At 35.9% G+C, this 16284-nt stretch overlaps 1 protein-coding gene across 2 annotated transcripts in view; it reads left to right on the top strand.

Moving 5' to 3' along the window:
* NAMPT (nicotinamide phosphoribosyltransferase) overlaps nt 1-15942 on the top strand; it is a 53715-nt gene extending 37773 nt beyond the window's left edge. For both annotated transcript variants that reach the window (XM_058297148.1, XM_058297147.1), the window contains 3 exons: nt 670-810; nt 10881-11015; nt 13137-15942. In XM_058297148.1, coding sequence (XP_058153131.1) covers nt 670-810; nt 10881-11015; nt 13137-13247 — 387 coding nt within the window. In that variant the 3' untranslated portion in view covers nt 13248-15942. The remainder of the gene's footprint in view (nt 1-669; nt 811-10880; nt 11016-13136) is intronic.
* Nucleotides 15943-16284: the final 342 nt, after the last annotated feature.

Genomic DNA, 16284 nt, shown 5'->3' with positions numbered 1-16284 from the left:
CCATTGTCTAAAAATGATTTGGTAAATCTTAACACCCAGAGCATCTGTCCATAATTTTGCTTATGGCACCGAAGCACCAACCATCCTGAGTAAAATGACACTGCCAATGTCTCAACTGTTATGTAGGAGAGAGTATTTTATCCTATTTTAACACCTGACTTTTACATGTCCAATTGCATATGGCATGTAATATGATGTATTGTGATTTTTTACTGATGGTTAGAGCTTTTCCTAAGGTCTAGCAATTTGGGTCTGGGCCCCTTTGCTTGTGAACTGGCATCTGGGCAATAATAGCAAGGAGAAAGATTAGCATTGACTCAAGTAACCTTAGGTATTTATATCCAAATTTTTCTCAGTCCCTCTTATTTCCTTCGCTCCCTAAACCCTAACAACAACAACAGAAAATTAGAAAATGTGACCAAAATCCCTGTGATCCTTGCATACACATCCCTCAGACTGTCCTTTTTTGGGGTTAGCTTTTAGAAAAGAGAAAATGGGGGATATAACTTTGTCTAGGCCTTATTCTTTTCTTCTTTTTATAGACTTTGTTGTAAAATAGCTCTGTATTGGTTCATCCATCAATATTGCCCTTGGAAAATTACCTCCATTCTCTTCCAAATTACTCATTTTTGTTCTTTTGTTTGTTTTGTTATTTATATAATATTCTAGATTGTAGAAGGCATGAAGCAAAAAAAATGGAGTATTGAAAATGTTTCCTTCGGTTCTGGTGGAGCTTTGCTACAGAAGTTAACAAGAGATCTCTTGAATTGCTCCTTCAAATGTAGTTATGTAGTAACCAACGGCCTTGGGGTATGTCCTTTAACATTTACTCTTTCTGTGTTAGTGCCTTCTTTATGTATCTAGGTAGAGTGTAGTTACTGAGTGCCATACTCAAAGGATAGTTTGGTCCTAGCTACTAATATCTTGTTTGTCATATACCACTGACATGGGCTCACAAACAAGGAAAGAAAAGAGACATTAGGTAGTGACACGATTAAAAAAAAAAAGACTTGGAAAAAGGAGAAAAATAGGTGAGAAATTTTTAAAGAGATATAATGCAGATCAGTCATTTCCCAAGCTTCAGTTTGTTGCTTCAGAACAAGAAATTGATCATGATTCAGTGGAAATGTCAGTTAACTTATCCATTATGTATTAAACATGATCAAATTATGTAATCAGTCAAAACAGTGTATCTTCAGGAAGGTAGAATATAAGGTTAAGATTGTGATACCAAAAATCATGTTGAAGTAGCTTTAGAGCAGGAGAACCCAAGCTAGGCAAATGAACAACAATCCACCTAGTTTTTTAATAGGCTCGTTTTTCTTCCTTTTATTTTTTTAATTATACTGTATTAACGTTTATACAATATAGAAGTGTCCCATTGTAACCACTTACAAACATAATTCACTGGCATTAATTACATTCACAGTGTTGTGTTACCATCACCAACACTTACCTGTCACCCCACACAGAAACTCTACCCACTACCCTATTTCCATTCCCCCTCCCCACACCTGCTCATTCTCTGGTTAACCTGTAATCTACTTTCTGTCTCTAAAATTTTGCACATCTCATTATTTTATATAAGTGAATTCGTACAATACTTCCTGTTTTCACTCAACATGATGATGTCAGGGTTCATCCATGTTATAGCATGTATCAGAACTTCATTCCTTTTTACAGCTGAATAATATTCCATTATACATATATACCACATTTTGTTTATCCTTTTGTCCATTGATGGTATACTTGGGTTGCTTCACCCTTTCGGCTATTGTGAATAATACTTCCATGACATGGGTGTACCAGTATCTATTTTGAGTCCTTACTGTCAGTTCTTTTTGTATGTATCTGGAATTGGGATTACTGTTGTCAGAGCAACTGTACCACTTTACATTCCCAAAACAATGTACAAAGGTTCCTGTTTCTCTGCATCCTTGCTAACACTTTTTTATTTTCCATTTTTCAAACAGTAGCCATTCAGCCTCACTATGGTTTTGATTTTCATATCCTTGATAACTAATAGCTGTAATGATGCTAAGCATCTTTTCATGTGCTTATTGGCCATTTGTATATCTTCAGAGAAAGGGCTATTCAGGACTTTGTCCATTTTTTAATAGATTGTCTTTATTTTGTTGAATTGTAATGGTTCTTTATATATTTGGAATATTAAACCCTATGTTTAAAAAAAAAAGGAAAAAAATAAAAAACACAAAAAACCCTTATTGGATATATGGTTTTGACATACTTTCTTCCATTCTCTAGGTTGTCTTTTTTTGTTCTTGATAATGTCCTTTGATATACAAAAGTTTTTTATTTTAAGCACCAGTTGATTTCATTTTTCTTTTGTTGCTCATGTTTCTGGTGTAAAGTCTTAAGAATCCATTGCCTAACACAGGGTCCTGAAGTAATCCTTTATGTTCTATACTAAGAATTTTATACTTTCAGCTTTTACATATAGGTTGTTTGAGTTAATTTTTGTATATGGTGTGAGGTGGGGGGCCATTTATCTTTTTCGCATGTGAATATTTAGTTTTCTCAGACCATGTTTGAGGAGACTATTCTTCTCCATTGAAGACTTGGCACCCTTGTCAAATATCATTTGGCACTGATGTCTAAGCTAATTTTTTATAACTCTATTCTTTTCCTTTGTTCTTTGTCTATCCTTGTGCCAGTACCACACTGTTTTGATTACTGTAGCTTTGTAATAAGTTTTGAAATTAGAAGCATGAGTCCTCTAACTTTGTTCTTCTTTTTCAAGGTTTTTTTTTGTGTGTGTGTGTTTTTTTCACTGTTCTGGGCCTCTTGCCCTTCCATGAATTTGGTGATTGGCTTTTCCATTTCTGCAAAGAACGCTGTTGGAATGGTGATTAGAAGTGCATTGAGTCTGTAAATGGATGGTATTGACACTTTAATGATATTAAGTAAATTTATTTCTTACAACAATTTTCTGTAGTTTGCCATGTACAAGTCCTTTACATCCTTGGTTAAATTTATTCTGAGATATTTTGCTCTTTTAGCTGCTATTGTAAATGGAATTGTTCTCTTGATATTCTTTTCAGAATGTTCATTGCTCTGGTGTGTGATATCTTTCGCTGCCTTTGATATTAGGATGATGCATCCTCAATATTCAGTTTGAGCAGAATAGGTGTTAATTCTTCTTTGACTGGTAAAATTCAATCTCTTAGTTCAGAACTAGTTCTTTTTTTTTTTTTTTTAAGATTTATTTTATATTTATTTCTTGCCCCTCCCAGTGGTCTGCTGTCTGTGTCCATTTGCTGTGTGTTCTTCTGTGTCTGCTTTGTATTTTTGTCAGCGGCACTTGGAATCCCAATCTCTTTTTGTGTCATCTTGCTGCTGTCCACTCTCCGTGTATGCGGCGCCATTCCTGAGCAGGCTGTACTTTTTTTTGCACTGGGCAGCTCTCCTTACGGGGCACACTCCTTGTGCTGGGGCTCCCCTACACGGGGACACCCCGCATGGCACAGCGCTCCTTGCGCGTGTCAGCACTGCATGTGGGCTAGCTCCTCACACAGGTCAGGAGGCCCTGGGTTTGAACCTTGGACCTCCCATGTGGTAGGCGGATGCCCTAACCATTGGGCCAAATCCACTTCCCAAGAACTGTTTCTTCTTGAGTTAGTGTAGGTAGTTTCTGTTTCTAGGAATTTGTCCACTTCGTCAAGGTTATCTAATTTTTTGGCATACATCTGTTCATAGTATCCTCTAATAATCCTTTTCATTTCTGTAAGGTCAGTAGTTAAATTCTGATTTTAGTTATTTTGTATTCTCCCTTTTTTTGTCAGTCTTTTAGGTTTGTCAATTCTATTGATCTTTACAAGGAACAAATTTTTGGTTTCATGGCTTCTCAATTTCATTTCTCTCTAATCTTTATTTCCTTTCTTCTGCTTGCTTTTGGTTTACTTTGCTCTTGTTTTTCTAGTTCTTCCAGGTGTGAAGTTAGGTTACTGATAAGAGATCTTTTTTTAAAAATTATTTTATTGAAGTATATCTCTCATACATAAACATAAATGTATTATAAACAAGTTTAAAATAATAGTTGTGAACTTATTAAAAAAACATGTATAACATCATACAGGACTCTCATAACTCACCCTACCACCAATAATTTGCATTATTGTTAAACCTTTTTAACTAATGATTAAAGAGCATTCTCAAAATATTACTACTAACCAAAGTATTTTCCCCCAACCAATTGTTTGTGTATTAAGTGTATAGTGAAAGTTGTGAACTTACAAAGCAAACATGCGTAATAACATCATACAGGGGTCCCATATATTAACCTTCCACCAACACCTTGCATTGTCGTGAGATGTTTGTTACAAATTATGAGAGAATATTGTCAAAATCTTACTACTAATCATAGTCCTTGTCTTACATTTGGTGTGTTTTTCCCCCAACCCACCCTATTATTATTTTTGAAATATATTTTTTATGACAGAAGTTGTAAACGTATAAAACAATCAGGCACATGTGCAGAATTCCCAAACAACACCCCTCCATCAACACACCACAGCGTGGTGGAACATTTGCTAAGATAAGATAATATCATTTGATTGTTACCATGTCCATAGTGTACATTTGGCTCGTATTTTCCATACCACCTCATTAAAAACATAGTACATTTTTCACATAGATACAAAATATTTTATTATTACTGCTAACCATAGCCCATAGGTCACTCCAGCTGTATTTTTCCCATGCTTCTCTACATTTCCAACACCCTGCAGTAGTGATGGACATTTGCTCAAGCTCACAAAGGACACTCTTGCAATATGTACCATCAACCACAGTTCTCATCCACCTCTTGGTTTACTGTGCTGTTCAGTTTAGATTATTCTCTAGCATTCTGTCTGTTGGCATTTATATCCCTAGACTACCATTTTCAGCCACATCCCCATTTATAAACTAGCTGTTACTCACTATGTACATTTCTCTGTACATTTCTGCACGTTTATAGTAAAGCTGATTAAAACTTACACATACATTAAACATCAGTAGTCCATCTCAGTCCTCCTCTTATTTCCTTTAAGAATCTACCAACTACCACCAGGTCTGAAGATATTTTCCTACAGTTTCTTCTAGAAGTTTTATGGTTCTTTTATTTTTAGTTCTTTGATCCATTTTGAATTAGTTTTTGGATAAGGTGTGAGATAGGGGTCCTCTTTCCTTCTTTCAGCTATGGATATCCAATTCTTTCAGCACCATTTGTTGAATGGACTGTTCTGCCCAAGCTGTGTGGGTTTCTGGCTATTCCGGACCCCTTACCCTTCCAAATAAATTTGATGTTCGTGTTTTCTTTTTTTTTTTTTTTTAAATGCTGGTGGAATTTTTATTGGGATTGTATTGAATTGGTTAAGTTTATTCCTGACTATTTGAGTTTTATCTGTCATATTTTATTTTCACCACTCTTGATACTTTTAGTGACTTTTATTGATACACTCTTCTAGACTTTCTTCCAGGCCCCTCTCTCCTGTCTTTTCAGGTTTTAGCACACCCTTTAGTATTTCCTGAAAATCTGGTCACTTGCTTAGAAATTCTCTTTATCTGTGATTATTCTAATCTCACCCTCATTTTTGAATAACTGTCTTTGCTGGATATAAGATTCTTAGCTAGAAATTTTTCTCTTGTAGTATCTTAAATGTATCAGACCACTGTCTTCTTGCCTCCATGGTTTCTGATGAGAAATCAGCACCTAATCTTATTGGGTATCCCTTTTCTCTTGCTGTGCTCAGAATTCTCTGTCTTTGGCCTTTGACATTCTGTTGTATGTGTGTCTTGGTGTTGGTCTCTTCGGATTTTTTCGGATGGGAGTATCTTGTGCTTCTTGGACAAGACATCCTTCAATAAGTTTGGGAAATTTTTAACCATTGATTTCCTCAAATATTCCATCTTCCCCTTTTCCCTTCTCTTCTCCTTCTGGGACACCCATGGCATGTATGTTTGCATATCTTTTGCTGTCATTTAGTTCCCTGAGACCTTGTTCAATTTTTTCCATTCTTCATCTCTTCTTTTGTATGTTCACTTTCAGAAGCCATTTCTTCAAGCTCACCAATCCTTTCTTCTGCTCCTCAAAGCTGCTATTATATGATTCCAGTGTTTTTTTAATTTCATTTATTGCACCTTTTATTCCCATAAGATCTGCTATTTTTCTATGTATGCTTTCAAATTCTTCTTTGTGCTCATCCAGTGTCTTAATATCCTTAATCTCTTTAGCCATCTCACTGAATTTTTTAAGGAGATTTGTTTGAGCATCTGTGATTAGTTGTCTCAACTCCTTTAATGTCATCTGACGGCTCATCTTGTTCCTTAACTGGGCCAAAGCTTCCTGTTTCTTTGTGTGGATAGTAAGTTTTTCTTGGTGTCTTGGCACCTGGGTTACTAAAGTATTTATTTTGGGTACAGTTTTTCTCTTTAGTTTAGGGATTCCTGCCCTTTCTCCCTTGATGGTTGTGCAGTAGGAGCCATTGTTGTAATTCATACTATAAGCTATGGAGGCTCAAGCTGCCCTCATTGCACCAGGGGCCAATGAACTTCTCCCAAATTTCTCCTTTGCCAGCTGTAGGGACAGAGTCACAGTTGTGTGGAATAATCCAAGTCATGCAGGTCTAGACTGTAGCCGCCCAGAGAGACTGATGAAACTTCACGCCCCTTTCTCCCCTGCCTGGGGCAGGGTTGGAGCTGCAGGTGTGGGCAGCAGTCTATGCAGTGCAGGTCCAAGATGACCATAGTTGCCCCAGTAGGCTTACGATTTTCAGTCTGTGCCAGCCAGAGGTACCTGCAGTTTTCTGGATATGCTGGTGCAGGGCCTGCAAGCCTTCTCCCTGCCAGAGGCAGGGCTGAAGCCTAGTGTAGGGCTGCAAGCCAATCTGGGTGAAAGAAACTGGTTCCTACCTTCACTGTGATTTTCTATCCGACTGGTTGCCCCTCAGGCTAGGGGTGGAGTCAAAATGGCAGCCACCGGCCTCCCTTTGACTTGGGCATATTCTCACCCCAGCTGTTTCCAGGATTATATCTTAGCCAACTGAGTCTACCAATCAGTAGCCAAAATCAGTAGTCAGCCATCTCCTCCTGTCCTATTTTTGGGAAATGGAGCTTCCAATTCCAGCCACAGAATAGCTCCTGGAGCAGCTTGGCCAGTAATTTCCTTGAGAGGCTGGCACAGGTCCCCGCAGCTTCCTCCCTGCTGGAGGTGGCTCTGGGGCCTAGGCTAGACCTGCATTCTCATTTGGATGGAAAGAAGCCAATCCCTTCCAGCACTGTGATTTTCAGTCCACCCTGCTTCCCTTCGTGCCAGGCACGGTGTTAAGATGGCAGCTACTGGCCTCTTCTGACTTGGACAGTCTCAAACTTCAGCTGTTCTTAGGATTATACTTCAGCCCTCTGAATTTACTCAGTATCTGAAGTTGGTGTCCAACCATGTCTTCCTCCCCCATTTTGGGGGAAGTGGAGCTTTCAATTCCAGCCACAGAACAGCTCCCGAGGCAGCTTGTGCCTCCAGTGGTGGATGGGCACTGGCCTCCCTGGCGTGGAGTGCTTTACTCACAAGTCTTCTCTGCAGTTGGGCAATGTCCTCTTTCCATTTTTTTCAAGGATGTTGCAGGATGCTTTTCTGGTCTCCTGAAGCCCCAATATAGGTGCTTCAGCTAGCTTCGGAGAACTCTGAGTGTTTACTAACTGCCCTGTAGCAGGAGCTGACTTTAGGAGCTCCTTACTCTGCTGCCATCTTGCTGATTGTCCTTCCCCCTTTTTTTCTTCTTTTTTAATGTGTGCATTTTGAGCTAGAATTTTCCTTCTCGGCACTGCTTTTGCTGAATCCCATAGGTTTTGGTGTGTTGTGTTTTTGTTTTCATTTGTCTCAAGATATTTCCTAGTTTGCCTTTTGATTTCTTCTTTGCCCTATCCGTTATTTAAGAGTGTATCATTTAATTTTCACATACTTGTGATTTTTCTGTTTTCCCTCTGTTACTGATTTCTAGTTTTATTCCATTGTGATCAGAGAGGATACTTTGTATGGAGACTTGTTGTTTGACTTAGCATATGGTCTGTCCTGGAGAGTGACCCAAGTGCACTAGAGAAGACTGTGTATGCTGCTTCTGTTGGATAAAGTGTTCCATATACTCAGGTCTACCTGGTTTATCATTCAAGTCCTCTATTTCCTTATTAATCTCTGGTGCCGATGTTGTATCCATTATTGAAAGTGGTATGTTGACCAACAGTTTGTCCCTTCAAATCTGTCAGTATTTGCTTCATATATTTGGGGGTTCTGGTATTTGGTATATATGTTTATATGTGTCATATCTGCTTGATGAATTGACAGTTTTGTCTCTCTTGTCTCTTTCAACAGTTTTGACTTATAGTCAGCATCTTATATTAGTATAATCACCCCTACTCTCTCTTGGTTACTATTTGCGGGATATGTTTTTTACCATCTTTTAACTTACCAGCCTTTTTGTGTCTGAATTTGAGTGTCTTATAGAAAGCATATAGTTGGTCATGCTTTTGAAACCATTCTGCAGTCTCTGTGTTTTACTTGGAGAGATTAACTCATTTATATTTTAAAGTAACTGCTGATAATGGAGGACTTTTCTTCCACCATTTTGTTTCTGGTTTTTATAAGTCTTAAACAATTTTTATCCCTCAATTCTTCTATTACCTTCTTCATGTTTACTTGCTAGTTTGTGGTAAATTATTTAGAATCCCTTCCCACTTTCTTCTATGTTTTTCAGTTTTTTTATGGTTACCATTGCACTTAAATTTAATGTCCTAAATGTGTAACAATCTCATTTGATTTGATAGCAACTAAACATCAATCAGATGATCAAACTATGCTCCTGTTCTCTTCCATTCCCACACTGTTATATTGTTCTTTTCACAATTTACATCTTTATGCACTCTCTCTAAAGCTGTAGATTTATCACTACTTTTTAAGCATTTGCATTTATAACCTATGAAGTGAAATGTGAAGTTATAAACCAAACATACATATATACATAGTACTGGCATTTATATTTTTTCAAGAATTCTGTTTATCATCTCTTATAGGATTGGTCTAGTAGCGATGAACTCCCTTAGCTTTGTTTATCTGGGAATGTCTTAATTTCGCCCTCATTTTTGAAAGATGCTTTTACCAGATACAGAATTCCCAGTTGGTAGTTTTTTCCTTCCAGTGTCATCCTACTGCCTTCTTGCCTCCCTTGTTTCCAAAGAGAAATCAGCACTTATGCTTATTGAGGCTCCCTTGACAAACACCTTGCTTCTCTCTTGCACCTTTCAGGATTTTCTGTCTTTGGCATTTGTGAGTTTGATTATAATGTGGGTCATTTTGAGTTTATCCTGTTTTGAGTTCAGTGAGTGTCTTGGATATGTATAAAGTCTTTATGTTCAAAGTCTGGGTTTCTTCATTGATGGCTTCTGGTTTATCATGCTCTTTTGGATGGATGGGTGGTTTTCTGTTTCTTTTTATGTCTTACATTCTTGTTGAATACTGGTTATTTTGATATTTTAATGTGCTAACTCTGGATTTAAGTCACTGAGGTACCTATTCCTGAAAGTTAGAATCCAGCTATTGTATAACATTTCTTTGAATGCTAGCAGTTTACAAAAACAGAAAGAGAGGGAGGCGTGAAAAAGGGAAACACCTTCCACAGATTTGCATATTGACTCTGTCCTGGTTTGTGCTGTCCCTCAGAGATTACCCAGCTGGATAATGAACCTAAAGAACAGTCTGAGGCAAAATGTAGGTTCCCCTCTGTTTTTTTCTGTGTCTTGGCCTGGGCATGCATATGTGGACTTAGGAATTCCCCCATTTACACAGTTCCTCTCGGAACCAGTCAGCTGCATTTTGATTGTTTCATAGAGTGTTTTAGTGCCTCATGAGCTGCTTCACTTACAGAACAAGTTCAGGGATGGCACCCTAAGGAGGGCAGAGGAAGTACCTGCAAAGGCACCATGAAGTTTTCCTATTGTTTTTAAGTTATCTTCTTTCTTGACTTAGTGTTTGTCCAATAACTGCTCTTTAACTTTTTCAGAGCTCTGAGAAAGATATTTCTGCCAGATTTTGGTTATGGTTTAAAACTGTATTGGAAGGAGGAGCCTGGAACGTCTCACTGTCATCTTGTTGACATCACTATTTTATAGGTTCTTGAGAGCCAAGGGTTCTATGGAAGATAGGATCAGCATAGGCAATGCTAACAACTTAGGTTCTCTTATAAAAATACCTAGCTTGGCACCCTGCTTTACTTCTCCATCTTGCTTTGGACAGAGTTTTGTGATTAATTCATCTGCTTCCTCTTTTACTGCCGTTAATTGCATGTGTTACGTTTTGCCTCCTACATTTCTGATCCTGAAGTTAACACACATTCTGCTCTTTTGAAGGTATTTTTGCTTCTATTAACTTAAAAGAATAAACCGAAATAGAAGAGAAAGGTTATGTAACAGGGAAGCTTTTACTATAATTAGATCCTAGTTAGTTCTCCACAGATTGATATGTACAGTATCAGCATGGATACTTAATAACACTGTACAGGCAGTTTGCAGCATAGAAAGGGTTACTTTTTAGGGGTTACATGGTAAAAACTTTAGATTTCCTGCCAACGGAGTATTATATATTCTTCGGTGGTGCTAAGGATATCCAAGATTTGGGTGGTGGTCATACCTTTTTCATAACAAATGACTGACCTCCAAAATAGGCTAGAGAGTTTTTTCTAAAAGCCAAATTTGAATTAGTTTAATTATACCTATACCTATAAATTAATGCCTTAAATTATATATATATATATATTTTATTATTTAATTAGGAGGTAGGTGAAAATTTCTGATTAACTGGTCTGTTCGTCTAACTTTCTTAATTTGGATTCAAGGTTAACGTCTTCAAGGACCCGGTTGCTGATCCCAACAAAAGATCCAAAAAAGGCCGATTATCTTTACATAGGACACCAGCAGGAAATTTCGTTACACTTGAGGAAGGAAAAGGAGATCTTGAGGAATATGGTCATGTATGTATCTATGCTGATTTTTTTTTTCTTAAACAGTAGTAGGTTGACACTCCAAATTAAAAGTTTTTTATGTTATATTTTAAAATTGTTTCCAACAATTTGTTGACCTAGCCTATCAAAATAAGGTGAAAAGTTGCTAGATTTTTCAAGTTTTTTCTACATAGTGACTAATCCTCAAAAACCTTATGTACATTTGATCTTAATCTTCCTGACAATTGGCAGTGAATTATTTCTAAAGAGGAATAATCAAGAATACTTAAAGATACTGTTCTGAAAGACTTCTCATTCTTACTATCAGAATTTCACTATGGGAAAAATGCTAATAGATAAAGGAAGGGCTATCCAAATTCTGTTTTGTTGTTAACAATAATCCTCCCCCCCCCCCCCCCCAATCTGGTTGTATCATTGTCTTTTTGGTGCATCACTTCACCGTGCAGGAGGCCTGTTTCTCTGCACCATGCAGGTCTGGGACATCTTTTTTTTTTCTTTTTTTACCAGCAGGTCCTGGGGATCAAACCCAGGTCCTCCATATGATAAATGGGAGCTCAACTGCTTGAGCCACAGCTGCTTCCCAGTAATCCTTTCTTTAGTCTCATTTGATTGTCGCAGCAAATTATATCTTAGTAGTATAAGATATGAAACCTAGGTAACTTTATTCAGATTACATAACTAGTAAATGGTGAAAACTAGACTTAACCAAGTTTTCTAATTCAAGTCAACCAAACTGAAAAAAATTACAGTATGCTAAAGTAGTCCATATAATCTAATGGTGTTTTTGGTTTTTGAGGTACCATGGCTGGGAATTGAACCCTGGGCACCTCATATGTGGGAAGCTGGCACTCAACTGCTTGAGCAATAGCTGCTACTACCCTCTAATAGTTTTTAATATACAAAAGTATGTTTCTATTAATCATCTTATAAGATATGGAATTTCTGGTTTTTAAGCCACTGAATTGAAAAAAAAAATCTGATATACACCCATATTCTCAGTGAAAATTTTACATTGAACATGAACATAGTAGTTTATTACTTTGTTTAGATTCTTTATACCATGTGAAATTTATTGCTTATAACATGGTACTTTTATTCTTTTATATTTTTACAATTTTGAGCCAGAATTAATGAAATAACATTTGTCTCTTCTTTTTAATGAAAATATGCACGTTCCTAAGTCAGATCTTAAGCATTAGATTCCTTTGTATAGCTTGTCCAGTTCCTCACATATCCTTGGCTTAACTCAGCCAAAATTTTGCTAACTTAGTTTATCTCGGATGCACTAAAGTCACTTTAGACCAAGAGTAAAAGCATAAAAGTATGACTTTTAAAAGGCATTAATTGTAAGATTAAAGTGAGGTCGTGATGAATTTATAATCATCTAGGCATTTTAATAAGTTATATTTAAATTTGTGGAAAATATAGGCACAATAGATTACTGTAAGACGGGGATGGCTCTACTAGACCCAAAAGGGAATTTAATGGGGATTCTCTTAATTTTTCTTTGTAACTCAGGACATGGATCAAGTGGGTTATACATATTATTGACTTTTGGAATATACACAGAATCTTCCACTCACTCATTCTGCAGTAGTCAAGAAATCAGTACCCTTGTGTGTTTGTTTCTGTTTTGGGGGGTTTTATTTTTCATAAGCTTAATGAATATTAAATCTGTTGGTTAGTGAAGAGTATCAGGGTTTTTGCAGGCTTTCCTTGCTGCACCTGCCACAATGATGATCATAGTTCTTCTGGACAACCAAGAATTAAACATCTTCCACCTGAAAAAATAAATAAAGGAGTGTTTTGGTTTTTTTTCTTCCTTTAAGGAAAACTGCTTTAAGAAAGTAACATTTAGATCATTCCTTCTCAGAAGTTAATTATTTCTATTATAGCAGGCAGCTCAGTGATTGGCCATAATACCTGACTAAAATTACCTAAAGGTCAATTAGATATTCTCTAATTATCTAGATAATACCTGAAGCTGCCTGTTCTATTAGCATTCTTTCTGTATTTGAACATCAACATCTCTATGTATTTAGTTAACCAGTCTAATTTATGAAACCATAATTTAAGTATTTTGCTTGATGGTCTCTAATATCATTAAATTTTAGTATTATATTTGTGCAGGATCTTCTACATACTGTCTTCAAGAATGGAGAGGTGACAAAAAGCTATTCGTTTGATGAAGTAAGAAAAAATGCAAAGCTGAATATTGAACTGGAAGCAGCACCTCATTAGGCTTTGTTTTATGATTGAGTGTGTTTGTATATACATAGATAATGTTTATTGTACAGATGTGTGGGATTTGTGTTTTATGATACATTATAGCCAAATTATTTGTTGGTTTATGGACATACTGCCCTTTTTTTCCTTTTTTTATTAAGTGATCTCTAATTAGAAGACTCAACCATGTAAAAGATTAATGCTACAATAAGCTTTTTAGGGCCCTTTGCCAATAGATAGTAATTCAATATGGTATTGATCTTTTCACAAATAACAGAACCAAGAAACTTTTATATATAACTAAAGATCACATAAAACAGATCTGCATAAAATTATCATGATTGCTTTATGTTTATATTTAACTTGTATTTTTGTACAAACAAGATTGTAAGATATATTTAAAGTTTCTGTGATTTAACAGTCTTTCCAACTTTTCATGATTTTTATGAGCACAGACTTTCAAGAAAATACTTGAAAATAAATTACATTGCCTTTTTGTCCATTAATCAGCAAATAAAACATGGCCTTAAAGTTGTTTGTGTTATTGTACAATTTGAAAATTATGTCAGGACATACCCTGTAGAATTACTAACCTCACTGCCCCTTGTAGCATATGTAGTAATTGGTCTACATTAAGAAAATAATGGTTCTTACTGGAATGTTTAGGCACTGTACAGTGATTATATACCTTGGTCATTGTATTTGTACCAGTGAAATGCCAAATTTGAAAGGCCTGTACTGCAATTTTATATGTCAGATTATGCCTGTGGCTCTAATATGCACCTCAAGATTTTAAGATAATGTTTTTAGAGAGAATTTCTGCTTCCACTATAGAATCTATACATAAATGTAAAATATTTACAAAAGTGGAAGTGGCATATTTTAAAGTAATTACACTTCTGAATTTATTTTTCATATTCTATAGTTGATATGACTTAAATGAATTACTTGAGTGGGTAGTGAGTCTACTTATTTTAAATGTTTGATTCTGTTATATTTTTCATTAAGTTTTTAAAATATTAAATTGAATATTAAATTGTATGGACATCATTAATTTTAAACAATCCCTGAAGAAATAATACTTAAGTAAGTTCTAATGAAGATAAATTACCCCCATAAAAAGCATGCTGACCGAAGAATCTTAGCTGAAGACAGTTGGCTAGATTGATACAGTCATCACATCTGACTAGAGACCAGTTTTTTCAGATGATTCTTTTATATTTAGGGATATTCTTTTGAGGCAGGGGTTGACAAACTAGGCCCCCAGAGGCCAAATTTGACCTTCTGCCTGTGTAAATACACATAGTCTATGTCTGCTTTTCCACTACAATGGCAGGCTTAAATAGTTACAACAGTCTGTATAGGCTGCAAAGCCTAAAATATTTATTATCTGTCCCATCACAGAAAGTTTGCTGAGCCTTGTTATAAGAAAAGGAGTGTGCCTTGGATTTAATGAAATGGTGAATTCCATGGAAGGGAGGAGGCTATGGAGTTTGTCTCTCTTTTGTTTGTTTCCTCACATAAGAATCTCATTTTAGAAGACTAATTTAGAAAAAGCTTTAACATGACATTAAATATGAAATTTTAAAAATTGGAAAAGCCATAATTCATCAGTTCTAAGGTTACAAGAGAAAATGTTACATCACTAGACTAATGAGATAAATTGCCTATTAAATGTCTTTTATAAGAGACATTAGAAAAAATATGTTTTGCAGATGATGATAAATACTTGTTTAGTGTGAACAAATAAGCATTATTCACTTTTAAGGAGAGTCTTCATCCTATATTCCCCAGATGGAAAGTAATTTTAAGCCAAATTTTTTAAATGTATCAGTGTAAAATAGTATTAAGAACACATCTTTCTTCACAAAATATGTGAAGGGGCTTAAAGAAAATTAAACTATATTTATTACCAGTAACAGTTTTGATAACCACCCATAATTTTTTGTTTAAACATTAGAATTTTACAACAGTGTTCTTTGTGTTCTATGAGTTTCGGGAGCTTAAGACTATCTAAAGAAGTTTTATTTTGAAATTCTCAGTGAATGCTAAAAGCTATACATTGTCTACACCTCTAGATTGGGAAGCAGAGGACAGTAGAATGATTAATCCTTTTAGCTCTTAGCTACTTAGAACTGTTTAATCCTGAATTTGTCACCAAGTTCTTAGTATTTGATGATCCCCCTTCTAAGTACCAGATGGTTAACAGGGATGTCAAATAGGCTTCTGCTGGGTGTCGCCCTTAAATCAGCCTAACTCTTCCATACAAAAGCAAATGGCATGTATGAGTTTGCTTAAGTCATTAGATTTGTAGTTGACATATTAATCTCTCTCAGTTCATATCATGAAGTATTTGTCTCTTGAATTGGAGATAAGAATTCTGTTAAGACTGAAATGTTTTGTTCCCTATTCTTAAAATGGCTTTTGATTATCCCTTCCTTTCTTGAAATAAATTGTTCTAAAATTTTTTCATAGTGAAATCAATCTTGGAAAATTAGAAGAAATGGCAAGGTGTTTTATTCTGTTCCCCATGATTTAGAACTCTCAAATAAGTATTTTGTAGTTTTACATTCCTTTTTAATCCACTCATTGGAGAATGTCAGTTTTCTTCCCAAGTCAATGTTAAATCAATTCTAATATGTACTCGACATCAAAGATTAACATGTAATAAACATGGAAATAAAGTTTAGCTCTATTAGTGAAACCTTAATTTGACTGTGTGCTTCCAAGTAATGATATTCCTATATACCTAACTTTAAAAAGAGAGAGGGAGGTATCAAAAATGAATCCTTATTTTCAGCCTTGTGCAAATATAGATTGTTACTTACTAAGAGAGACATTTAAACGGAGATTCAAGTAGGTTGTTGGATATATGGGTCTGGGGACTAAAGAGTCTCAAGGTATGAATTCCCTGTATATGTGATCGTTGGAGCCACAGAAGAGAATATTTTCCTAGGGAAAACATAGAGTGGGGATTGGCAAACCACAGGCCGTAGACTAACTCCTGCCTACCATCTGTTTTTGTAAAATAAGTTTTATTGGAACACAGCCA

The sequence above is a fragment of the Dasypus novemcinctus genome, chromosome 5 (genome assembly GCF_030445035.2).
Source record: "Dasypus novemcinctus isolate mDasNov1 chromosome 5, mDasNov1.1.hap2, whole genome shotgun sequence".
Lineage (NCBI taxonomy): Eukaryota > Metazoa > Chordata > Mammalia > Cingulata > Dasypodidae > Dasypus > Dasypus novemcinctus.
The sequence above is the reverse complement of the archived record's forward strand: the minus strand, read 5'-3'. Positions and strand labels throughout refer to the sequence as shown.